The 26,218-nt window shown below is 40.0% G+C and overlaps 1 protein-coding gene across 4 annotated transcripts in view; it reads left to right on the top strand.

Moving 5' to 3' along the window:
• The window catches only part of LOC127443396 (myotubularin-related protein 13-like), a 158,811-nt gene extending 132,822 nt beyond the window's left edge, over positions 1-25,989 (top strand). For all 4 annotated transcript variants that reach the window (XM_051721598.1, XM_051705860.1, XM_051713684.1 and 1 more), the window contains 21 exons: positions 2-197; positions 428-555; positions 3,329-3,504; positions 4,043-4,170; positions 4,272-4,473; positions 6,524-6,720; positions 7,653-7,790; positions 8,863-8,946; positions 10,520-10,594; positions 12,125-12,303; positions 15,193-15,369; positions 17,922-18,023; positions 20,043-20,228; positions 21,416-21,542; positions 21,857-21,984; positions 22,872-23,096; positions 23,211-23,318; positions 23,459-23,649; positions 23,762-23,849; positions 23,953-24,084; positions 24,750-25,989. In XM_051721598.1, coding sequence (XP_051577558.1) covers positions 2-197; positions 428-555; positions 3,329-3,504; positions 4,043-4,170; positions 4,272-4,473; positions 6,524-6,720; positions 7,653-7,790; positions 8,863-8,946; positions 10,520-10,594; positions 12,125-12,303; positions 15,193-15,369; positions 17,922-18,023; positions 20,043-20,228; positions 21,416-21,542; positions 21,857-21,984; positions 22,872-23,096; positions 23,211-23,318; positions 23,459-23,649; positions 23,762-23,849; positions 23,953-24,084; positions 24,750-24,848 — 3,066 coding nt within the window. In that variant the 3' untranslated portion in view covers positions 24,849-25,989. The remainder of the gene's footprint in view (position 1; positions 198-427; positions 556-3,328; positions 3,505-4,042; positions 4,171-4,271; positions 4,474-6,523; positions 6,721-7,652; positions 7,791-8,862; positions 8,947-10,519; positions 10,595-12,124; positions 12,304-15,192; positions 15,370-17,921; positions 18,024-20,042; positions 20,229-21,415; positions 21,543-21,856; positions 21,985-22,871; positions 23,097-23,210; positions 23,319-23,458; positions 23,650-23,761; positions 23,850-23,952; positions 24,085-24,749) is intronic.
• Positions 25,990-26,218: the final 229 nt, after the last annotated feature.

Raw genomic sequence — 26,218 nt, 5'->3', positions numbered from 1 at the left:
GCCCAAGATCCTGCGGCCTGCCTTGCTGCCAGGAGAGGAACTGGTGTCAGAGGGGTTACGAGTGGTCTTAGACCCTGACGGTCGAGAAGAGGCCACTGGGGGTCTTCTGGGAGGTCCACACATCCTGCCAGCAGAGGGAGCACTCTTCCTCACCACTTACCGTATCATTTTCAAAGGCACTCCTCACGACCCTCTAGGTAAGTGCAGTCACTTACTGTTGTCTTAGTAGGTCACTAAATATAGCCATCATAATGGTAGTGTAATTTCCATTTATATTTTAGCAGAAGCTTTTGAACACCTACAGAACAACTTGAGGATGATTAGATGGTGACATCCACCATTTTCATTTGAATGAAGCTGAAGAGCTGACTGGTTTATATTTAGAGAGAGATGCTATTTGTGTGTTTTTGTCTGTATGTGTGGGCAGTGGGTGAACAGGCAGTAATCAGAAGTTTTCCAGTCTCCACTATGACCAAGGAGAAAAAGATCACTATTCAAAACCAGCTACAGCAAAACATGCAGGAGGGGCTTCAGCTGAGATCTGCTTCCTTCCAGGTACTGCACTGACTGATTGGGCAGCAAGTGAAGGGCTTCATGTGCAAGTATTATTGATTGTATCCACATTTTTCCTGAACACAGAAGTGTTCAACGATTCATAACAGAAGCCTGTTTTTGTTTTTCCTGTCTCAAGTGTTTTCACTCAAATTGGCATATGGTTTATAGTGCCGATACTTTACAAAGTCGCGATGACAGTCATTTGACAGTGCGTCATGACGCAATGGCCCAAGGTTGTTTACCTTGATATCATCACTACTTCAAGTTGTTATGACACTCAACAACTGCACAAGTTAGGTCTGAACAATTTTTACTCAAACTAACACTTAAAATGGTTGTTGTTCTCCATCTGCATTGCTTGTTTCAGTAGTTTTTACATTGCTTCTTAAAGGAATAGTTCACCCAAAAATGATAATTCTCTCATTATTTACTCACCCTCATGCCATTCCAGATGTGTATGACTTACTCTTCTGCAGAACAGAAATGAAGATTTTTAGAAGAATATCTCTGCTCTGTAGGTCCATACAATGCCAGTGAATGGGTGCCAACATTTGGAAGCTCCTAAATCCACATAAGTGCAATATATAAGTACTCCAAACAACTCTGGTGGTTAAATCCAAATTTTCAGAAGCAATTTGATAGGTGTGGTTGAGAAACTGATCAATATTTAAGTCCTTTTTTTTTTACTATGAATTTTCTTCCCTGCTCAGTCAATTCTCCTTCGGTTTTTGGTGATCCACATTCTTCGTGCATATCACCCCTTACTGGGCAGGGAGGAGAATTTATGATAAAAAAATATTTAAATATTGATCTGTTTCTCACCAACACCTATCATATCATGTCTGAACACATGGATATAACTACTGGAGTCATATGGATTACTTTTATGTTCCGTTTATGTGGATTTTTGAGCTTAAAATTTTTGGTTACCATTCACTTGCATTGTGAGGACCTACAGAGCTTAGATATTCTTTTTAAAATCTTCATTTGTGTTCTGTAGAAGAAAGTATGTCATACACATCTGGGATGCCAGGAGGGTGAGTAAATGATGAGAGAATTTTCATTTTTAGGTAAACTATCCCTTTAAGGACACCGGAACCAGAAAACAGTACAGCGACAATCAGAATCATCATGGCGCCACCCAGTGGTTGGTCGGGAAAACTGTGGATATGTTTAAACCTACATTTCTAAAGAGTTTTATCAGTAGTAAGTAGTCATTTCACAGATGCTTTAATCCAACGTGACATAAAGAATACATGCTGTAACGTGCATGTATATACATTAATCCGAAAGACAGAGGTGACGCGCAATGTGTATTTGACACTTCCTCAGCTGATTTGGGTTTGATCCAACACCCTTTTGGTTTTCACCCCATATCTCTATCCGCTGTGCAACTCTAGCTGGGTTTGCATTCACAATGTTTATGCAAATTTTGTGATATGGCATAAAACAAATTGCTGGATGGAAACACCTAAATGCAAATTAAATTTTAAAAATGTTCTTAAAAAAAAAAAAACTCATGCTTGGTTTAGGTGGATAAATGTGTTGTTTAGTAAGAAGAGATATGCGTATATAAACTATGATGGGAGCACATTTACTGAATAAATTCCTATATGTGCATCAAAAACAATCATGTGACTTTGCCTCAAGTCATGTGACTGAATTTGCTTATTACTGGACTAACCAATAAAGCAATATCATTGCAAAGCATCTCAAATGTTGCTCTGGTCATTCTGAAATACCAGTGCCAAAGCCTGTCATCAAAATCGTTGGCTAGTATTACTTCCCGGAACTGTCCATCACACTGTTGCATCCAGAATGTGTCGCCTATCACTAGCAGACATGAAGTTAATCAGAGCAAAGTAATTTAGTACATTTTATAAAAGAGCCACATTGGCTTTTACAGCTACAACATACAGCTATGTTGCAGCTACAACATACATTTTCATTTTGTGCCAGTTTCTTGGAAGTGATGATTTTATTCTCTTGAAGACATGTAATGGAAACGCTGCTTTATTCACAAATTGTTTTTGCGAAATCCTGATCTTCCACATTTATCAAAAAGTAATTCTGATTTTTTTAATCAAATAAAATCTGTTAAAATGTACTTTCTCGAAAAAAGTGCTCAAATAAAGAATCTTCCTCAAACTCTGTTAGGAGTGATGTTTGTTGAAGAGGTACAGTATATACATGCTTCAGACTGCTCTATCTGTTTGACTCATTATCACCAAGTCTCTTCATGGATGAGAAAAGAGCAAGAGAACCACATGTGTTGTGTTCTTCACTGTGCATGGACTGTAGGGCCATAAAGATTTTATGGCTCATTCCTATCGGTTTACTAACTTAAGCTATAAAATCGGGCCCTGCATGGAAGCGAGGGTCATTTGGGCTGGTCTGCCCACGTGTGGTGGCCAGCAGTCGGTGTCTGGGGTGCATTATCAGGCCCTCATTAAAGCCTGCAGTCCATGGGGGAGATCAGGTCAGAACCCTAAGGATCAGAGATAGAAGAATGCTTGGGGGAGGTGGAGTGAGGGGATATTGGGTCATGCAGACAAGCATTCATTTTGGAATGTTCTCTCCAGTAAAGTGGGACAAGATCTTGTTCCATACTCATATTCAGCTTGGAGGAGTTTATTTTGTCCCTCAAAATTTCAAATGATTCTTTGCAGATTTTCTTGCCGAAAACTATTATACTACGTAGTATACCACTTATTATGGCTAATATTGTAGTTATTTCAGAATTGATCTGATCTTATATTCTGCTTTGTCTTAGCTAATTAAGGTTGCGTTTGACGAAGAGGTGAGCTCAGATATGGTGGAGATTTTCAGGAAACACCTACAGCGAATCCGTTACCCACCATCCATCTTTAGCACTTTCGCCTTTGCAGCAGGACAGACGACACCACAGCTCATATTACCCAAACAGAAAGAGAGGAACACAGGCTTCCGGTCAGTGTCATGCAATAAATATTTGTCAGAGAAAACCCTCGTATTTTACATTTTAACATTCATTCAGTATGTTTCATTAAATCAGTCAGATTTTTTTACGAATTCAGAATAACAGACCTAGATAATGCGATTGTGGCCTTTATCCAGCATGTGTACACATTAATCGGACCACAGTTGGCCACAACGTTTTAACCTTTATCCAGCATGTCATCCAGCCTTCATCCAACATGTGAACACATTAATCAGACCTCAGTTGGCATTAAAAGACAGATGTGATGTGTCTATCCCACTTCTTCAACTGACATCCTTCCTTCAAATATTTGATTATACATTTTGTCATGTGTACTTGGACAAACATATGAAGACTGTAGCTTGACTACGCAAAACCCCACTGTAGCTCAATTATAACTGCGCATGTAAACATACTGATTGTTGAGTTGTATTATTCCTTTTATTGCTTTAATTGTTTTGTATTGTGGAGGCTGCAACAAAACCCTCAAAGAACAACATTCAATTGAACATATTCTGTTGCTCGTAGCACACTATCGAAGACCATTGTGAAAGGGGCTAAAAGGGCTGGCAAGATTACAATGGGCCGTCAATCAACTCTGAAGAAAAACGAGAAGGGCAATCGCATGACCTTGCATGAAGATGATGACATCTCCAGTAAGCAAACTTCACAAATGCATAGTGTCAGATTTACAGATGTTCTTAAAGCTGGAAAAGGTACAAATATGTTTGTTTCAGATGATGCATGTTTGTTTCAGTCTCGGATGATGGGGAGCCACCCTCCAGCAGCACACTGAAGGCCTCTGAGAAGTCCACCATGGAGCAGTTAGTGGAGCGAGCTTGTTTCCGTGACTACCAGAGGCTGGGTCTGGGTACCATTAGTGCAAGCTCTACTTGGTCTAAAAGTGGCGAGCAGTTCCGCGTTACAGCGGTCAACAGGCTCTACTCACTGTGTCGCAGGCAAGCAAAAACCTACTCTCGCAGCAGCATGATTTTGTTTTCCCTGCACAGCAAAAAAGTTCATTTCGGGGGGCCTGGGTAGCTCAGCAAGTAAAGACACTGACTACCACACCTGGAGTCGCAAGTTCGAATCCAGGGCGTGCTGAGTGACTCCAGTCAGGCTTCCTAAGCAACCAGTTGGCCCGGTTGCTTGGGTGGGTCGAGTCATGTTGGGTTAAGCTCCTCGTGGTCGCTATAATGTGGTTCTCGCTCTTGGTGGGTGCGTGGTGAGTTGTGCGTGGATGCCGTGGAGAATAGCGTGAAGCCTCCACACGTGCTAGGTCTCCATGGTTGCGTGCTCAACAAGCCATGTGATAAGATGCGTGGATTGACGGTCTCAGACATGGAGGCAACTGAGATTCGTCCTCCGCCACCTAGATTGAGGCGAGTCACTACGCCACCACGAGGACCTAAAGCGCATTGGGAAGTGGGCATGCCAAAATGGGGAGAAAAAGAAAGAAAAAAAAAGTTAATTTCATAGCTGCATTTCTGTTATTAGGTTGGAAAATTCATGAATCATTTTGGTTGGTGTTTCTCCAACTTCAGGCACTTTCTAGAAATTTAAGTCTCGTTAAACAATTTTTTACACTCTCAATATTTTTTTTTATTTGTCTGTTTGTCAATGTAAACGTGTATGTACATGCATCACAGGAGATTTATGACATTTTTGTCATTTTTTCTAAAATTCTCACAGCAATGTCATTTCCAGTGAAACGACGATGATGGAAATTATATTTTTAATGTTTTTGAAATAAAAGGCAGATTCCTTTGTCTTGCTAAGGCTAATTTCATATTTAACATTTGAGTACGATTTTCATACTTTTGCATAAATTGGCAAAATTACAGCTTGATTGGAAATTACGCCAAAGCTCAGCGGTTAAAGGCTCTGGGTTACTGACCAGAAGGTCAGGGGTTCAAACCCCAACACCGCCAAGATGCCACTGTTGGGCCCTTGAACAAGGCCCTTGACCCTATCTGCTCCAGGGGCAACATATCATGGCTGACCCTGCACCCTGACCCCAGCTTAGCTGGGATATGTGAAAACAAAGAAATTTCACTGTATATATGAAAAATGTATAATGTGTGACAATATTAAAGGCTTTCTTCTTCTACACTATCTTTTAAAAAAAAAACTATTAGGGGCAAAATTGTTTGGTGTTATGGAAATGACCCCACAACTGTGGGACAGTTGAATTTTGTATTTATTTATTTTATTTATTTATTATTGTTGATCATCATTTTCACACAATATTGTAATTGTTTTCATTTATTTCACTCTTTGTTTAAATGATTATAGTTTTAAACGTAATCTTTTGTATATTTCTTTTTTTTTTTTTTTTTGGAATGCCCAATTCCCAATGCGCTTTTTCAAGTCCTCGTGGTCGCATAGTAATTTGCCTCAATCTGAGTGGCAGAGGACGAATCCCAGCTGCCTCCGCATCTGAGACCGCCAACCTGCGCATCTTATCACGTAGCTTGTTGAGCGCGTTGCCACGGAGACATAGCGTGTGTGGAGGCTTCATGCCATCCACCGTGGCATCCACGCTCAACTCACCACGCGCCCCACCGAGAACTAACCACATTATAGCGACTGCGAGGAGGTTACCCCATGTGACTCTACCCTCCCTAGCGACCAGGCCAATTTGGTTGCTTAGGAGACCTGGCTGGAGTCACTCAGCACGCCCTGGGATTCGAACTAGCGAACTCCAGGGGTGGTAGATAATTTGTATATTTCTAATGGATTTTCATAGTTTAATATTGAAAGTCAAATCTGTACAAAAAGGCATTTGAAAAAAAAAAAAAAATGATTATGCCCTGGTAAAAGTTTTAGTCAGTTTTAATGTGACCTTCATATTGAAATCTGTACGTTTTAATAAAAATCAACCCCTGGAATATGACATTTCTCGAGGTTGTAGAAACACCCTTGTAGAAGCAGTCTCTTTCAGCCATGACTTCTGATCAGAATCACAAGACCTGTTCTAAATGGTGATATTGTCTATGAATTGTGCAGTTACCCTGGCCTCCTAGTGGTTCCTCAGAACGTGCAGGACAGCAGTCTTCAAAAGGTGTCCCGCTGCTATCGGCACAATCGTCTGCCAGTGGTGTGCTGGAAACACCCTCACACCAAAGCTGTGCTGCTTTGTTCGGGAGGTTTTCATAGCAAGACTGTGGTTGGGCTTTTCAAGTCTCAAAACCCATCCACAGCAGGTAGGTTTGCGCAACTAAACATGCAAATTACACCAACCAGTCTTGGGAAACATTTACAATTAAACATAACTAGTGGTGTAAGTGACGATGATTTGATTATGATTCTTCACTAGGGATGGGAATCATAAAGGATTTAAACTATTCCGGTTCCGATAATGATTTTGCTTAATGGTTCCAGTCCTTTAATAGTTCCATTAACGATTCCTTTTGTACTTTTGAGGAAGAAATATTTGGAAGTAAGAAATGCAATTCATATGTGATTTACTGCCCTCAGCAGCCTGTTATGACAAATGATGACTACATATTTTAACAGAACAAATTCTTGCTAGATGTGTTCACATAGACTTTTTTAATTACGAAATGTTTATTAAAGGAATATTCAGGGTTCAATACTAGTTAAGCTCAATTGGCAGCATTGGTGGCATAATATTGATTACCACAAAAATTTATTTGGAGTTGCCCCTCCTTTTCTTTAAATGAAGCAAAAATCTGGGTTACAGTGAGGCACTTACAATGAAAGTGAATGGGGCAGAAGTACAGAAATACTCAAACCAGCCCATCTGGCACCAGCAATCATGCCATGGTCGAAATCACTGAGATCAAACTTTTTTCCCCATTCTGATGGTTGAAATGAACATTAACTCAAGCTCCCGACTTGAATCTGAATGATTTTATGCACATGATTGGCTGATTAGATAATCTCATGAATAAGTACTGTAGGTGTTCCTAATAAAGTGCTCGGTGAGTGTATAAAATTTGTTTATGATTCAGTTTGATTATTTTGGTACGATTTATATTTATATAAAACATACTGTATATCAAAATATCAACGTAACTGGATGGAGAACGGAACAGCGTCTGAGTGTTGCCGACAGATTTGAGTTAGTCGTTAATAGTTGGAATCACTGATGATTTTCTCTTGGTGTCTCCAGCTCCTGCATCCTCAGAGTCTTCCAGCAGTCTGGAACAAGAGAAATACCTGCAGGCCATCCTCAGCTCCATCCCCATCTACTTCAATCCCAATGGCAGCAACACCCTCACCAACCGCTCCCTAATTGGTTTGTCCCCAGGTACTGCATAGATATATCCACTTATCCAAGATTCCTGTCTGTTGTAGTGATGAGTCCTTCCATGTTTGTCATGTTCTTGTTTAGGCTTGTTTTTGCCCATTTTTCTGTGTTCTCCAAGGGTCTTATCTCCTCCTGGTTTCCTCTTGGTTGCGCAAATTGTTATTTATGTTTCGAGGCTGATCTCCAAAGGAACTGGAGCACAATTGTGTGGTTATGTAAGGAGAGCAGGATGTGAAGAGGTCACCATCCATTCCTCTCCTCATACTCACTGCTCCCAACAGCCATATTACAGATGGCTGAGACCACACAGATCCTGCCCCATCAGCGAAGCTATCCATATCTTCCCCACCTGCTGGGTAAAAGGCAGTCTCCTCTCACCAGTAAATGGCTTATCTTAGCTCTGATGATAGTGCTGCATGGAGGTTTAAAGAGGTTCTCAATACAAAACAGACCTTCTGTCTTGATACTGAAGTTCATGAAATGGGTTGCAACAAGACTCTTCTCTGCAGCCCGACCCAGCGTTTGACTCAGGGTTTTGTCCTGGAACCTAACCTTGACTCTTACTTCATTAAAAGCATGAGGGCATCCCCACACTTTCTACCCTAAAGTAGACTTAGCCATACTGATCAATATCTAATAAAGTCTGTGGAAGAGGGTTAAAGTGTGTCTCAATGTTGAGAAGTCATGTTGACTAATTTCAATGTCTTGTATTGGGGCCATTCAGACCAAACACATTCTTGCACTTAAAAAAGATATCAGCGGAAAAAAAATAAAACAGAATGCAGGTGTCTCAAGATGCGTTTTTAAAAGTGGAATGCTTTAAAAAATGCGTATTTAACTTGACATGGTGTCTGAAAAAAACGCGGTGCTCCCGCATGCAGCGCTGAATAAACAGCGAGACACGCCAGTTCACATAAAAAAAGAATTAGCAAATATGAACGAAAAATACTTTGGTGTGAACAACCCCTTACTCATTTCTTGTACTGATGTCTAGGGTTTGAAACAGAGCTTTGTTGTCTTGTTTGTTTGTTCATGATGCATGGTGTATGATTGTGTATCTTTATCTATTTAGCTAGTGAAAGAAGGGTGTCAAGAATCCCAAAGATGGCCCCTGTCCATTTGGACATTTCCTTCTCCAATAGCTTCACCAGAGGAGGTGAGTGGGACTCTATTCTTCATTTCCATTGACTCCGAGTAGCTACTTAGCATCACACAAATTCCCCATCTTTCATTTGATGTCATTATTTGACTTCTCTCTTGATATCTCATTTTCTGTGTACTGTCACAGACAGCAAATTCTCCTCCCACACACATACACTCTTGCAGCTTTGACTTTGGCTTGCTCTTCAATTATAGAAGGTGGTTCTGCTGAACTTGAATAAATTTGTCACCATAATTTTCCAAAGTCCAGAGTGTTTCTTCAAATCCAAAAAGCAAGCCATTTAGACACTTGGCCACATTTTAAACACTCGTGATAAATGATATCTTAATGTGGTGCAGAAGTAATCGCCTCCCCCAGGAATGCACAAGTGCATGTTTGTGAAAAGGTGCGTCTCCCTCTCCTGGTGCTCCTTGTATTACATTCGCTTTTCTGTTTCAGTTTTCACAGTTTCAGTCAAACTCAACATACAACTCCTGTTGCTGCTAGTGTGCACTCATATTTTAGAGCTCCTTGTGTGCAATAAACCGATTTCCATTTGTATGCCCACTTTACATAGGTGCGTATTGGATAGAATAGACGCTAAAATAATAAAAAAAAATGTCCACAATGCACATCGTCACAGTTTTGAACCACGATATATCGTGACACGGTAAATTGTTACACCCCTAATCACCAGTGAACCGTACCCCAGACCACCTTTTCAAGCTTTCTCGGTGTGGTTTGCAGGTGCGCACCTGAGTTCGGAAAACAACATTCACATCATCCATACGAACCTAACTTTGACATCAAACGAACCCGGGTGCGCACCAAGTGCTATTGTGAAAGCACCCTACAACTATGTGAAATTAGAACTAGTTTATGCTAGAGGAGCAGATGCAAGCAAAGACATTACCCATCATGAGCACTTCACAGAAATGGAACTGATTTCTTCCTCATTTTTGGGCTCTGTTACTTTATCATTAGTGATGCTTGCTAAGGCAACCGTCACTATCACTATTACTATTGCAGAAAAAATAATTAAAATTCCCATAGATTTGCATTGAAGGAGAGACCCGAGCAATATCTAAGGACCATAATATCATAAACTTTTTGGGCTTTTTGATTTGGGTCATTAAACATCAATCAGAACATCCTACCAACTGCATATCAATCCTTGGGAACCGCCCTCAACACCCTAGCCTCATAGCTGCCATTTTTGCAAGGCCAAGCACCACCATTTTCTTCAGAAAATCGAAAAATCTAGTTTTCCATACATTCTTCGAATCTCATTGATATAATATTCCTTTCATTCATGTAAACTTTCCACTTATATCTGTCCACCAAACCATTCTCATTGTCTTCAGTGGTGTCCCATCTTTGCATTGACATCAGTGTCAAAGATTGTGATCTTGTATGCCTGATCTTATATATAGACTCTTACCTGTCTATCTCTGTAAGCTGAGGTGCTAATGACTGTCCTCTCTGTCTTCAGAGAGGCTGTTTTTTGCATGTATGTGAATTTTTGTTTTCTGTTTTATTTCCTGTTTCTCCGTGCCACCACCAACTTCTGCACCCTTAACTCTACCAGTACTCGGGTACAGGGGTAAACTATTCACTCACTCAAACCAAAAAGCTTCAGCTAAGGGGAGAATTCACAATCAAGGTATAGTTGCTCTGTTTTGCTCTTACTAACCAAATCCATACTTGACTTACTATACATGTTCTAACCTTTTGTTAACCTCTGTAGTGTCTGAAATGTGTACCACAGTGAGGTTACCACAAATTGTTCTGGTTTCCTGAAGTGTGTAGGGAGATTTTAGTGTGGCAAGACTAGTTCCTGTTGTGGTTAGAAAAGGCAGGTATGTACTGCCTACAGCTTTGAGGTTCAGTAGTATCTTGATTCATGATTAGTGTGTTGTATTAGCTGATGACAGAGCTTTTAGCCAGCACTGAAATACTGCATTGACCCCATTTACTGCAGGGGCTGAGTCAGCCACAACTGACCTCTGCAGCACAGTTGCACAAATATTAGAAGAAAGGTCAGTAAACTATACAATCATGTCTTTGCTGAAGAAACAAATGGCAGTATGTTGCATACTATTGAGATTCTTACTTTGAAGTGTAAATTGGCCAATTCATAGGCTAGATATTAGCAGGCACGCTTGGAATCTGCACCTGTTGAACTCTGCATAGTTCTGCAAAATGGTTTACAAATGGTTCCGGAAGTAAAAATCCCATACATTTTTTTCCGTAAGGGAATTGATTATTAATAGTAACTTATAAAACGTTAAAGAGAGACCGACTGTGAGCTCTAAGGGTTGTTCATCGATGATGTATGCTTCTGCTGAAGCCATCAGCCTGTGTTCTAGCAGCTTCATTTAAAAAAAAAAAAAAAAAACAGACATGTTTAATAGAGGACATCCTGCTGAAGAACTATACTACCCATGATCCTAAGGAAGAAAATCCACCAGTCAGAAAATGTTGGCAAACAAACCGCAGCAAAATAGCCCAGCAGCGACCGTCTACTACCATGACGCTGCGAATGACGCAGCCATGTCGTCCCCATACACTCTCGAACTTCTTATGTATTTATCTGAATATATTGCAATATACTTTAAACATATTGATTCTATACTTATAATCAACAACTTGAAATCAATAGTTTTAAATGTTTCCATCATTTTTTTTTTTTTTTTTATGTCCTTCCCAATGTGTCATGGGATTGTAGTTCTTTCCCTCATTAAAGACATTAAGTACAAAGTCTTGTACCTTTGTCTTGTTGTCCGATATTCAAAGACTTCTTTGGATTAAATCAAAGTTTGTAGTGTTGTGATTCACCTCAGAGCTGGTTGGTTTGGTTCATGGCTTAGAACTCTTTAATGAAGGATTTTATGAAATCCCTATGGAAAAAAATCAATGGTAAAAATACTTCTGGAACCAGGATGGCTGAAAAGGGGGGCAGGCACTGTTGCACTCTATTTTGGCTAATTTGGTAACGCTTGTATCTACCCATAAGAGTGCAGGACTCTCAGCTACATTTAACACTTTTAAATCCATTCTGCAAATTTTCCCCAAAATCAGCGCAGAAAATGCAAAAACGTTAGCTGATTCTGTCAGGGCTTAGATGCTTTATTTTTGTAATCCTGCTTAACCTGTGTTCACATGAATTTGTCTTATTCCCTCTCTCTGAAAGGTGTGTTGGCTAGTCTGCGCTCTAGCAGCAGATTCAGCCAGCATCCCGCTGTTCCCGATGTGGGCGCACGGTTGGCTGGCAAGGATCTGGCGCCCCCTACAGGCATTGAGAACCTCCAGGCCCAACTTCTCAAGCATCAAGCAGCTCTCTACATCTTTGGTGAAAAGTCACACCACAGGGTAAAGGCATAACACTCACTCAGTCAGTACTTAGAAAGAAGAAGCCAGAGATTTGATGCTTACCCTGCATTCTGAACCGTTAGATTTTTTTAAATAAGGAGGCCAATTGTTGTTACTCAAGAAGTGTTCATTTCTAAAAGGCTTTTTCATTTGTGCACTGAAGTGTACCAGGTCATTTTACCCTGAAATACTTGGACAGTGTTCTCCCTAGTGCATAATAAATTTGTGAATAGATAAGGACCTCCTAATAGCCATGTATAAAAGCTATGATTTATTGATACAGTTTGTCTGTTTTGGCTAAAATTGTATTACATTTGGACATTTGAAGGAACTTTGAGCTGCTTTTTACTTTATTGATAATGTGTTTCTTTAATGTTCAACTGAAAATGAAAATTAATAGAATAAATTATCACTGTTTTTTTTTTTTTGTTTTTTTTTTTGGCTGGTCCCACTTATTGTATACTGTGTTTTGAATTCTTGTGGCCTGTGAAGTGGATGTTTAATTTAAAGGGATAGTTCACCCAAAAATGAAAATTCTCTCATCATTTACTCACCCTAATGCCATCCCAGATGTGTATGACTTACTTTCTTCTGCAGAACACAAACAAGGGTTTTTAGAAGAATATTTCAGCTCTGTAGGTCCACCAATGCAAGTGAAAGGGTGCCAAAATTTTGAAACTCCAAAAAGCACATAAAGGCATCATAAAAGTAATACATACGACTCCAGTGTTTTAATCCATATTTTCAAAAGTGATATGATAAGTGTGGGTGAGAAACAGATCAATATTTAAGTCTTTTTTTGCTTGAAATTCTTCTCCCTGCCCAGTAGGGGGCGGTATGCATGAAGAATGTGAATCACCAAAAACACAAGAAGAATTTGAAAGTGATCTGTTTCTCACCCACACCTATCATATTGCTTCTGGAGATATTCATTTAACCACTGGAGTCGTATGGATTACTTTTATGCTGATTTATGTACTTTTTGGAGCTTCAAAATTTTGGCACCCATTCACTTGCATTGTGTGGACCTAAAGAGCTGAAATATTCTTCTAAATATCTTCATTTGAGTTCAGCAGATGATAGAATGTCATACACATCTGGGATGGCATGAGGGTGAGTAAATGATGAGAGAAAATTCTTTTTTGGGTGAACTGTTCCTTTAATCTGTATTATTAAGATAGTTGGTCAGCTCAAATGTATGGTATTGGATAAAACACAAAAAAAGCTTTTTATGGAATTAAGCGAACCTTCTACTTTATAATCTACCTAGACTATCCCAAATTTTTATATCTGTGCTTTGATTTTTGCTTGTTTTTCTTGAAATCAAACAAAATGAATATAGAGTTGTGCTCAAAAGTTTGTATACCCTGGCAGAAATTGTGAAATTTTGGCATTGATTTTGAAAATATGACTGATCATGCAAAAAAAAAAAAACTATCTTTTATTTAAGGATAGTGATCATATGAAGCCATTTATTATCACATAGTTGTTTGGCTCCTTTTTAAATCATAATGATAACAGAAATCACCCAAATGCCCTGATCAAAAGTTTACATACCCTTGAATGTTTGGCCTTGTTACAGACACACAAGATGACACACACATTTTAAATGGCAATTAAAGGTTAATTTCCCACACCTGTGGCTTTTTAAATTGCAATTAGTGTCTGTGTATAAATAGTCAATGAGTTTGTTAGCTCTCACATGGATGCACTGAGCAGGCTAGATACTGAACCATGGGGAGCAGAAAAGAACTGTCAAAAGACCTGCGTAACAAGGTAATGGAAATTTATAAAGATGGAAAAGGGTATAAAAAGATATCCAAAGCCTTGAAAATGCCAGTCAGTACTGTTCAATCACTTATTAAGAAGTGGAAAATTCAGGGATCTCTTGATACCAAGCCAAGGTTAGGTAGACCAAGAAAGATTTCAGCCACAACTGCCAGAAGAATTGTTCAGGATACAAAGAAAACCCACAGGTGACCTCAGGAGAAATACAGGCTGCTCTGGAAAAAGATGGTGTGGTTGTTTCAAGGAGCACAATACGACGATACTTGAACAAAAATGAGCTGCATGGTCGATTTGCCAGAAAGAAGCCGATGCCACAAAAAAGCCTGGTTACAGTATGCCCGACAACACCTTGACACATCTCACAGCTTCTGGCACACTGTAATTTGGAGTGACAAGACCAAAATAGAGCTTTATGGTCACAACCATAAGCGCTATGTTTGGAGAGGGGTCAACAAGTATTGTGCTCCTTGAAACAACCACACCGTTGTGGCTGAAATCTTTCTTGGTCTACCTGACCTTGGCTTGGTATCAAGAGATCCCCGAATTTTCCACTTCTTAATAAGTGATTGAACAGTACTGACTGGCATTTTCAAGGCTTTAGATATCTTTTTATATCCTTTTCCATCTTTATAAAGTTCCATTACCTTGTTACACAGGTCTTTTGATAGTTCTTTTCTGCTCCCCATGGTTCAGTATCTAGCCTGCTCAGTGCATCCATGTGAGAGCTAACAAACTCATTGACTATTTATACACAGACACTAATTGCAATTTAAAAAGCCACAGGTGTGGAAAGTTAACCTTTAATTGCCATTTAAACCTGTGTGTGTCACCTTGTATGTCTGTAACAAGGCCAAACATTTAAGGGTATGTAAACTTTTGATCAGGGCCATTTGGGTGATTTCTGTTACCATTATGAATTAAAAAAGGAGCCAAACAACTATGTGATAATAAATGGCTTCATATGATCACTATCCTTAAATAAAAGATAGTTTTTTTTTGCATGATCAGTCATATTTTCAAACTCAATGCCAAAATTTCACAATTTCTGCCAGGGTATGCAAACTTTTGAGCACAACTGTATTTGTGCCGAATACTTGGCAGGGCTTAAAACTGGACTCTGCACTCAACTGTGAACTGGTACCAGTGGAGTTTGCAGACACAAGACAGGTGAAGGGCTCCTTCAAGAAGCTTCTGAGGGCGTGTGCACCCAGTTCCATGTCCTCAGACACAGAGGACTCGTTTCTAAAGGCTCTGGAGGAGAGTGAATGGATGCTGCAGGTCAGCATTCAGTTGACATACCCTTCTTTCTTTCATTTCCATCTATACCAGCGGTTCTCATCCTATTTTTTTGATGACGCCCCCCTACATCATTAATTATATTCCCTCACTCCCCTAATGTAGCCTATGACAAATTGAATAGAGCTTAGGTAGTGATGTGATAATATTTTATTATCAATGTATTTCTGCCTAAAGTACAGTTAGTGTTACTATAGTAAGTTCAAGGGTGGTGATGTAGAATTCTGTGCCAAATTCAAATGGTTTCCGCTTCTTGTGCCTTGCTTCTCACTGATTATTGCAAAGCTGCAAGTTTAAGAGCTCGAGCTTTAAGAGCTTTGTGCTCGCGCTGCTCTGTCCATTGAGCCGTATCCATCTACAGAGCCATACAGGTGCTAAAGCCGAGTTTGTGCCTCCACCTGTGTCAAACTAGATACTTCAGATGCGTCGCTAGACTTCAAAATAAGATGAACCGCAGTACAAATGCATACCAACCCATATAATTGAGAACCAACTGATATACTTCAAGTCTAGATAAACGTTTTAATGCAAAGAGAAACTTGACGATAGATTTTATTATTATGACTGATAAACGACCCCCATTTGTAACCTAATGCCCGCCTCTCTACTAATTTGCTCTCAGCGTCCGCTGGCATCCTTTGAATCCCCACTGGGGTGGGGGGGTGATACCACCCCCGTTGAGAACCCCTGATCTATACCAAAGTTTTAGTTAGATTTTACTCTGTGATTGTTAGTTTTAGATGAGTTTTTTCAGTGTTTTAGTTGCAGTATATTTAGTTTTTGTGTGAGTATTTTAGGGTTGCCATAAATTGCTGGTTGCCATCTGGTCGAACGGTTCGAGTAGCATTATACACTTGAGCGTAGTTCGTCACAGTACTATTACAAAGTTCTCGGCCTAGATTTCTCAGCGTAGTTAGCTAAACGTGCTCAACCGTGCTAGTGGAGTGGTTTAAGTACCTGGCGACTGGCAATTGTCAGTTTGCTAATGCCAGGTTAACTCAGTTGTGTCTGTGTAGCTGACAAAGTTCGCTAATATTTGAAATACAATTTTAATTAAAAAAAAAAAAATGCGTGTTTGGATTTTACGATTTGGATTTTACGATTGTACTTTTATTTTCCTCATGCTTTTTTCGATTATGCTAGCTTATTAAAACTCATGTAATATATCAATATTTTACTTGTATAATATTTAGTCAATAAATGTCATTTTTAGCTAGTCTGGATCTTTTACCTTTTTTGTGTGTTCGTGTCCAGTGGCATACACATACTCAGCATCTGGTGGTAGAACTCTAGTCTTCATCTCTTTGCTTTCCTTTTTGTGACATGGGACGTATCTTTTCTGTGCTTTAGCAGAGTAAAAAACAAGGGAAAAGAAGTCCTAAAAACTGGAATATGCGATTATCCTCCATAGCGCTTGGCTCTAATGTTTACCTCTCATGGCATCAGCAACTGACTTATCTGTTATGCGCATTTTAATATTGATTTTGCAGCACCATAGTGGAAAAAGAAACCATAACCGTGCCAACTCGCCTTGATTGGCACGGTCTCACAACGAGAACTGTTTGGCCCAATTGTGGAAAAGCAGCTGCAGTTAACAATTTCAGTATGGTTAACAATGCTACATTTCTCATGGCTGTCTAGTTTATTGTATCTAGTACCATTTTCATGTTTAATGAAGGTGGGTGGTAAAAGTTGAAATTATGATAATGTGCTAAGTATCAAAAGCTAAAATTAATTTGATGTAATTTTTATTTTATTTTAGTTTTGGAATCATGAAAATGTATATTAATTTAGTTTATTTTCCCAGTGTTTTAATTTTTATTTCAGTTTATTTCAGATATTTTTATTTAGTTTTCATTACCAATAATACTGGTCTATATTGGCTACAAAGACATACTGCAAAGATTTGGGAGTGACAACGGCATTTAGACAATTTACAAATGAGGCAACTGCATTAACAACCAGTTGGTCATTTTGGTTCTCTACATACTAAGTGCAGGTAATTTTTCGGAGTGAATTCAGTTCCACTCCCAAAAATAATCAAAGTCTGTGTGTACAGAAAGGGACTAAGCACTCAAAAGGGGAGTGACAACTGTATTTTGCTGCAGTGTGTAAATGGCCTGTGACCTCTCTTCATTCATTCTGTGTCATGCACCTTCCGTCACTGTTACTCAGAGTGACCTATATATTGCAAAGTCACCAGCAGCAATGTGAGAAAACCAGAGAGGTGTTGGCCTCTGTGACTTTGACCTGTCTAACATTCTTCCTCAAGCCGGACTCCTCTGGGAAATTGTACAACACAAAGATGGGAAAATTGCATGACACAATTAAAAGCAAAACTAAAGTTGCTTACCAAGCTTAAAAGCCATATATCCACAAGCCCCTTTGCCCTTACAAGCCACCGTCTCTCATACACTAGAACAATATTATCTAGACGGAACTCTGCCAAGATAATTCAAGGCTCTTAGTCAGCAGTAAACATTACAATAAATGCACAGGAACAGTTAAACTTAGAATGTGTGTGTGTTTTACAGCTGCACAAGCTTCTGCAGCTGGCTCTGGTTGTGGTAGAGTTGCTGGACAGTGGATCATCTGCGCTAGTTAGTCTTGAGGATGGCTGGGACATCACCACTCAGGTAAGCATTATCTCACACACGTATCCTGCAGCACACCACCATTCAACAGTTCAGCTCATTCAGCTTTGTAGATGTGCATTTTAGAGCCTTGTATTTGCCCCCTCATCTGCTCTAATTCAAATAGTAATCAGATTTTAAAGATTGCAATCTTTATTTAATGTCTGCGCCACTAGCAGTACCAGAAGTAACAACCTAGTTAATTCCCCGCTAAACAGCTTATTAAAGGCAGTCTAACCCCAAACTCATAGCATAGGTTGAACCAGCAGTTGACATGTTGGACCACTCAGTGTTTACACTCTTTTCAGTCTCAGTTCAAACATTTCATACAAAAGTCTCTGCACATTAAACTGGGATAGGAGAAAATATTTTAAAATAGAAAAGATTAAACACTTCGCCTTTAAGGATTATTTTAAATGCTCCCGAAGACTCCCTGTCTGTTGCAGAAGAGCATAGTTGTTACATTTTTGTTGTCACAGCTCACATTTTCCATGCCATTTGAAGGCGGAATGTCATTAGAAACAGAATTGTTTTTGAATGTCAACTGAGCTTGTAAAGTTGAGCTATGCTGTGGTCAGAGCCAGATTTAGGCACGTGTCTGAACAACGCCATCTTGACCATTCTGCCATTCTCTCTGTATGCCTGAATAGCCAAAATAGGCTCCATATGTCTGGCTCTGTAGGGGAGAAAAAAAAGTGCTCTTAATTCACGTGGCCATGCCTTCAATCTTGGAAGGTGTTTGTCTACCCTCTGATATTGCTCAAGGTAATAATCTTTATTCAACTCCTGGTAAACAGGTTCCATGGTAAGAGTGAAGCTGTATTCATGCTTACTTTTAGGTACCATTAAAGGTGATTTCACATGACTCATGTCAGCATTGCCCAATAAAATGATATCTATGGAGTGAAGAATGATTGCGCTTCCAACAGGCAGTGTAATTCAGCACTCAATTTTAACTTTGACCCCATTGCTTTTCTGCAAATACATGTTTTGAATGTTAACGGTGCACACCTCCCACCTTCTAGCCTGGCAGAGTGGATTCGCCCTTCCACTCTACAACACTTTTCTTGTTGAGGTCAATGTGACGCTTGATGCTGGCGTTGAGTTCCGCGTTGACGCCCTGACAGAAGCCATGTGGAAGCCCCATCCCACAAAGATACTGGAGGCCTTCCAGTTAGAAAGACTGGCTTGTAAACAAGGTCCAGAATACATATTCATATTTGTGAGAAACATTACAGGTCATTGTGTCAAGATGAGCCAGTCTCAGAATCTTGATTTTGTTCCTCATATTTTCAAGGAGTTCTGGAGAAAAAAAAAACTTTAGGCATCTTTTTTTTCTTTTTTCTCCCAATTTGGAATGCCCAATTCCCAATATGCTTTTTTTTCGTGGTCACGTAGTGATTCGCCTCCGCGTTCCCAGTTGCCTCCACATCTGAGACCGCCAACCCACGCATCTTATCACGTGGCTTGTTGAGCGCGTTGTCACGGAGACATAGCGCATGTGGAGGCTTCACGCTCAACTCACCACATGCCCCACCGAGAACGAACCACATTATAGCGATCACGAGGAGGTTACCCCATGTGACTCTACCCTCCCTAGCAACCGGGCCAATTTGGTTGCTTAGGAGACCTGGCTGGAGTCACTCAGCACACCCTGGGATTCGAACTAGCGAACTCCAGGGGTGGTAGCCAGCATCTTTACCACTGAGCTACCCAGACCCCGCAACTTTAGGCATCTTGAATAAACTTTTGATGGTAAATTTTTAACTTATGGAAAAATAATTAAAAGATGTGCGAATTGCGACAGTCTATATGTCTTTGATTGCTCAGATGCTCAACTTACTTTAGCGACGGTCAGATTATCATTCCTACAATTAAATGGTGCAATTCCAGCCAACTTCGAGGTTACACCGTTATATTTACTCAAAAAAAAAAAAAAAAAAAAAAATGTACTTGCCTTTGGCGCTCGTGGTTGGAACTCATGGTTATCTGCCTTCCTCCTCTCTCTCAATGTTGCTGTAGGTGGTTTCCCTTGTGCAGCTGCTCAGTGATCCATTCTACAGGACCCTTGAGGGATTTCAGGTGCTGCTGGAGAAAGAGTGGCTATCTTTTGGCCACAAATTCAGCCAACGTAGCAACTTGACCCCCAGCAGCCAGGGAAGCGGCTTCACCCCCATCTTCCTGCAGTTTCTCGACTGCGTCCACCAGGCAAGCTGGCCATATAAATAGCAGTTTAACTGACACTTTTATCCAAAGTAATTACAGTACACACTACAGAAACAATCACCATGGACCAACATGAGTAAAGTGCTTTTTTTCAAGGGCACAATAGGGATGGGTCATGGTTTGGACCTAGGAAGGGTATATCCAGCAACCTTCCATTTTTTCCAGTATTTAGTAGTGGTGATAGGTAGGCATCTAGGTTTGGAACCAAAAAGTTGTAGGTTCAAGTAGGGACGACTTATGAACTCTATCATCCTTGTGCAACATACCTTAGGTTGAGAAGGATAAGAAGTGTCTGCTTTAATAACAAATAACCAATTACTCCATCTCTCTCACACACACACCCCTCTCTTGTTCCCACCATGCTTAGTCCATGAGCTCACAGCATTCTTGCAGTGTCCAGCCAGTTGAGGAGGAGGAAGAGAAAGACTCAGCTGTCATAATGCATGCACTAGCTTTCTTTTTGTAATCCCTGTGGCAGCACATTTTGCCCCTCTACCTACCTCCCAGCCCCATTTGAACTGATCTTACACAGATGGTATTTCAACCTACAGCCAGCATTTCCCATGCTAGAGTTTTTTGCCATCACCTCACAACATCAGCACATGTTTAGCGCAGCCGGTGAGAAACTGCAATTTTGGGAGTTCCTGTTCAGTCCAGTTTTGGACAGAAGTTGTGTGAAGGTTAAGCTGTGCTGCATTAGGATATGTCAAGGAGAGGAAAAGTCTTTGCTCCCTCCAGAGACATGCGCACCACTCCCATGCTCTTACAGAAACACATTGTTTCGTAGCATCTGTGATGAAACCAAGGCGTGGAGGATCTGAATGACCCAGCGGAGGTCCTGCAATGCCACGGACCACTGAAAAATAGCCAAACCATCTGAAAATAGAAATGCTTCATCTTAGAGGCAGCCATTGTTTTTGCCAGGAAGTCCAGGTGGCTCAGAGTGTAAGAACTTCACAAGCCCTTTTTTGAGGTCCTGCTGGCTGCACATCATCATGCTCACATCATGTCCCTTTTGCTGTTATTTTTACTTTTTAAGTCCCCTTCAAGTAATAATTTCCTGGACCTTTACTAAATCATTTCCAACAATGTCATCTCAGTGATTATCTGCTCATGCTGTTGAGACCAAAAATCTGCTCCAATGTGATATGCTGACTTTTTCATTCCAGGTTCATAACCAGTACCCCCTTGAGTTTGAATTTAATCAATACTATCTGAAGTTTCTGGCATACCACTACATCTCCAATCGCTTCAAAAACTTCCTTCTGGACTCAGACTATGAGCGCCTAGAGCACGGTGTGTATTCATCCTTGAAGGACAAACATGCATTCCTCCACAATACAGTATTTATCTTGTTTTATTGACGTAATTAAGTTATTGTGCAAATGTTTTTCAAATAAACTTGGATTTTCACACATAAAGGATTACAACAGACACTCAACAAATGCAAAGTTTACCTACCTGTTATAGCCTTAATGACCTTTGGAAGCACTTTGCTCAGTAGTGCTAGTTTTATTAGACTTAGCTTCTGATATTATGTTTCACACCTGATCAGATTACTGTCTGCAGTGTGTGATTAACAAGTGCTTCTTTGTATCTCCTCACTAAAGGCACATTGTTTGAGGACAAAGGAGAAAAACAATCCAAGAAAGGAATCTGTATCTGGGAGTATATCAACCAAATGCACCGCAAGAGTCCTCTCTTCTTCAACTACCTGTACAACCCATCGGAGACAGAGGTAAATAGTTTGTCTGGGTGTGTGTGGAGGTACTTGAACACTCCAGCTGCCTTTACCCCAGTGCTCTCTGCTGGAAGGTTGAATACCATCCCCAAATATTTTGATGTCTTCCCCCAGTTCAAACTCACAGTGAAGGATAGTTCACCACAATGCAAAACAGCCTCTTTGACCTTATAACCCAGTCTTGTTTCATCTTCATCAGATTGTGAATGTATGTAAAAACAAATAAAAAATCTGAGGTATTTTGTTTAGTCATAAAAAGAGGCATCATCTTCCAACGGGTCCAGTTTTATGTTAAGACTTGATTCTGGTGCATGTGAGGTCATGTTGATGTGTTTACTACTCTCCAGGCACATGGTATTTTATTTTCAAATTCAGGCTAAAAGTTAAAAGAATGATGTGTGAGAGGCATCTTCTCATTGGCAGTGTTTTCTTCACATTGTTCCAGTATGGGTGAATCAGTTTAATGAGACTGGTTCACCCACATTTCAAAATAAAACATATCTGATAAACTAGGTAGAGTAAAGGGCCCTGAGGGCTGTTTCTCCTTCTTCCCCATTCCTGTTTTCAAACAAACAATGGACAGAGGGCAGTGCATTGTAATGTCTGATGTTGTCAAGTCTGCAACGAGATTTCTTCAAGATTGGAGAGTAACAGTGCCAGTACTAGGATGCAGTCTTTGGTGGGGCACTTGCATGTTTTGCTGTCAGTCAGGGTGAGGGAATCAGTAATTCCTGAGGGGGCTCGAGGAAAATCTACGGGGGCAGTGCCCCACCTAGCACCCCCTTAGACCCAGCCATGGAGAGGGACCGGCAACATGCCATTTCTTGCAAGTTGAAGTTTGAACTCAGAAACTCAACAAATTGCATTCTGTATTTTCCTCTTAGACGGTATTAAAACCATTGATCTCCATCCCCAATCTCACAACATGGGAGTTCTACACAGGGGAGACTCTGTCCACGGGCCCCTCATATGACTGGTGTATGCTGGCTCTTTGCTCAGAGAGCACAGAAGAGACAGACACCATCGCAACAACCAAGAGGAGGATCGTCTGGCCATGTTATAGCAGTGTTAGCCGTGCCCAGCCTGATGCCATCACCAAACTACTGGCTGTGAGTCCATATGCCCTTTCTAAGTTTTTAATACTGGCAAGAACTGTAGATTTCCTGGTTGTTCTATGGACCCAGAGAGATGGAAGGCCTTGAAACGAATGCATGTTTTTGCAGAAGATTGAGAGGCTAGAGGGGGAACTGGGACAACCTACTGAGCCCTGGCACACAACACTGGAAAAGGTGCGAGATAGCATCCAAGAAGACCTCAAAAAGGAGGGCAATGTGAGTGCTGATTCTACACCTGTTTTGCTCCTCTTTCCACAAAAGTAGTCTCACAAATGAACTAACAATCTTGCCTGTCAATGCACCTGTTTTGTTTTACCCGATAACCTCACCTATTCTGTTTTTGTTTTGTCCCATAGCTGCGGAAGCAGTCAGTGTCCATTTCCGGACTGGTCCCCACCTCCAACCTGCAGGCCTATCAGCGACGCTCTATGTTGCACTTACCTGACAGCGGTCTTGGAGAGGACAGTAGCCCCAATGCAGTCAATGGAGTTAATCGAAGGGCAGCCACACTCTACAATCAGTTTACCCCAAAGAATGATGACAATAGGTAACAAAGATTAAAAACTTCTAAAGACAGATTGAATCTACTTTAATGGAAAGGTCAACAAGCCATCATTTCAATTCAGGTAGTCAAGTCAGTATCTTCTTTGTTCAAACAGATCATTTGAGGGAATTCTGTACAAGCGAGGGGCATTACTCAAAGCTTGGAAATCTAAGTGGTTTGTTTTGGATATAACAAAACATCAGGTCAGTGATTTATAAAACTTTTGGTATTTTGCTCTTTATCTCTATTTTATCTCTTCATTCAGTCATTCCTTTCTTTGTTACATATTTTAAATCCTCATTCTAGCTAAGGTATTATGAGACTGATGAGGACACGATCTGTAGGGGCTACATAGACCTGGCTGAAGTGGAGTCTGTTTTGATTGCCACACCAACCATAGGAGCCCCCAAACACATCAGTGAAAAGGCTTTCTTTGATGTAAGTATGGTATACAACAGTACAGAGACTATAGTTCACACAAAAAAATTTAAATTCTGTCCTCATTTAGTCACCACAACATTATTCTAAACCTGCATGGAACACAAGAGCGGTGCTTGTTTATAAAATGACATTGAATGAGCATAAACATTGTCGAATTTCAAAAGGGACAAAAAAGTACCATAAAATTTGTGCATACAATTTGTCATTATTTGCTGAAAGTCTTCCCCTCCGCAGTAGCTCTCAAATTTTATTCATGTTTCCACAAACTTAAACTGGCACGATAATGAGCTATGCAAGAACCAATGCCATTTGGCATCACTGACATCGAACCTGGTTTTCAGGGAATAGCAACATACACAAAGCTATTGTATGACTTCAGAGACTTGATATATACATATGTATAGCACACTCAAACTACTTTAAGGTGCTTTTATGGTGCTTTTTGTTATTTTTGAAGCTGGACAACATCCATGCAAAAACTGCATAAACATTCTGCATAAACATGCTCCACGTAAGAATAAAAGCCTTGTAGGTTTAGAATGATAGGAGGGTGTGTAAATGATGACAGAATATTCATTTTTGGGTAAACTATTCCATTCATCTCTCATCTGTATAAACTACAGATTAACACAACATATATCTCTTTTTCTTTGGCCATGCAGCTGAAGACAATTAAACGGGTGTACAACTTCTGTGCAGCGGATGCTCCGAGTGCCCAGCTATGGATTGATAAGATCCAAAACTGCATCTCAGATGCATGAAGCCCTTTTTCCTTACATGACTCATCAGTACCACCTCTCTCACTGCAGGGAGATTCACTGTGCAATTAGTAGGACCATAGTAAATCCTTCAGTGCCTGTTGAAAATCCAAGAGACTCCTGAGAGACATTACACCTGAGTAGTGCCATACAAAAACACTGCCCTAAACAGCATTCAGTGGAGCTGCATTTACAGTGTCCCACTATTTGGGCTGAAATTTTTCACTGAGATCCTGAGCACAAAGGTAGGAGTTTATGGATGATGATGATGATGATGCATTACAATACGTTGAGGCTAGTTGAGTACATTGCAAAATGCAACTGACATGAAGCAATAGCACTAGTCCTTAAAAACTCGGGGGTTCAGTATAGTCATAACAAGAAAACTAATTGCTGCTGATGAAATTCAATAGTAAGAACCACCAAAACCTGATGAATAGATTTAGAAAGATGAACAACATGTAAAAGATAAATGATTTGCACTTAATGATAAGCACTCTGGACAAAAAAAAAAAAAAAAAAGATTTTTAATGGATAAACTAACTAGGCATATAAGGCATTACGTTTTAACTACAAATAAAAATCTCTGAGCAGACAACTTTATTCTCTAGTATTTTTGCTATGTTTGCAAAAAAAAAAATTTCCGTATGAATGTTATACCTACGTGTAACAGTTATTGTCATTATATAAATTATTCTTTTTTTATCATTAAAAGAGTAACCTGTGTGTGTTGAATGGCAGTTGTTTTATGTAAATATCTGTCCCAGATTTTTATACTCTGTTGAATATGCTTTTGATATGTTGTTCCTAACACTCATATTTATACTTGCGCCAAGCAAAGCACTTCCTGTCTTAGATGGTTGTCAATAAGCTGTTTTATTCGATTTGATGGGGAGAACACTATATTTCTCCATTATCCATGAGGCGTTATCTGGGACAGTAGGGTTTTTTGTATTTGTTTTGTTTGTGTATCTGTAAAGTTTAAAGAGGCAAAACTGAAAAATATCAGACTTACAAGATGTCTGTTACTGAACCTAAAAATATGTTACATACAGTATAATACTTTGTGGTGCCGCTAATGTTTTTGTTTTGTTTACGTTTTTTTTTTTTTTTTGCTTTATTTTAAAATAAATAAAGACTGTAAGACTCCGTATCTTCATTTATGCATGAATGGGCCCTAAAATGCGATTGGATGTTCTCCTTTGTCATACATATTTATATTATGCAAATATGTAAACGCAAACACTTCTAGATACCCAGTCGTGGTTTCATATGTTGTTACATTCCGAAATGTTTCAAAACGCAGTTCGTAATATAACGCATTAATGCACTCTCACGGCACCTACACACTAGAACAGGGGCATCGGACTGTG

The sequence above is a fragment of the Myxocyprinus asiaticus genome, chromosome 1 (genome assembly GCF_019703515.2).
Source record: "Myxocyprinus asiaticus isolate MX2 ecotype Aquarium Trade chromosome 1, UBuf_Myxa_2, whole genome shotgun sequence".
Taxonomy (NCBI): Eukaryota; Metazoa; Chordata; class Actinopteri; order Cypriniformes; family Catostomidae; genus Myxocyprinus; species Myxocyprinus asiaticus.
The sequence above is the reverse complement of the archived record's forward strand: the minus strand, read 5'-3'. Positions and strand labels throughout refer to the sequence as shown.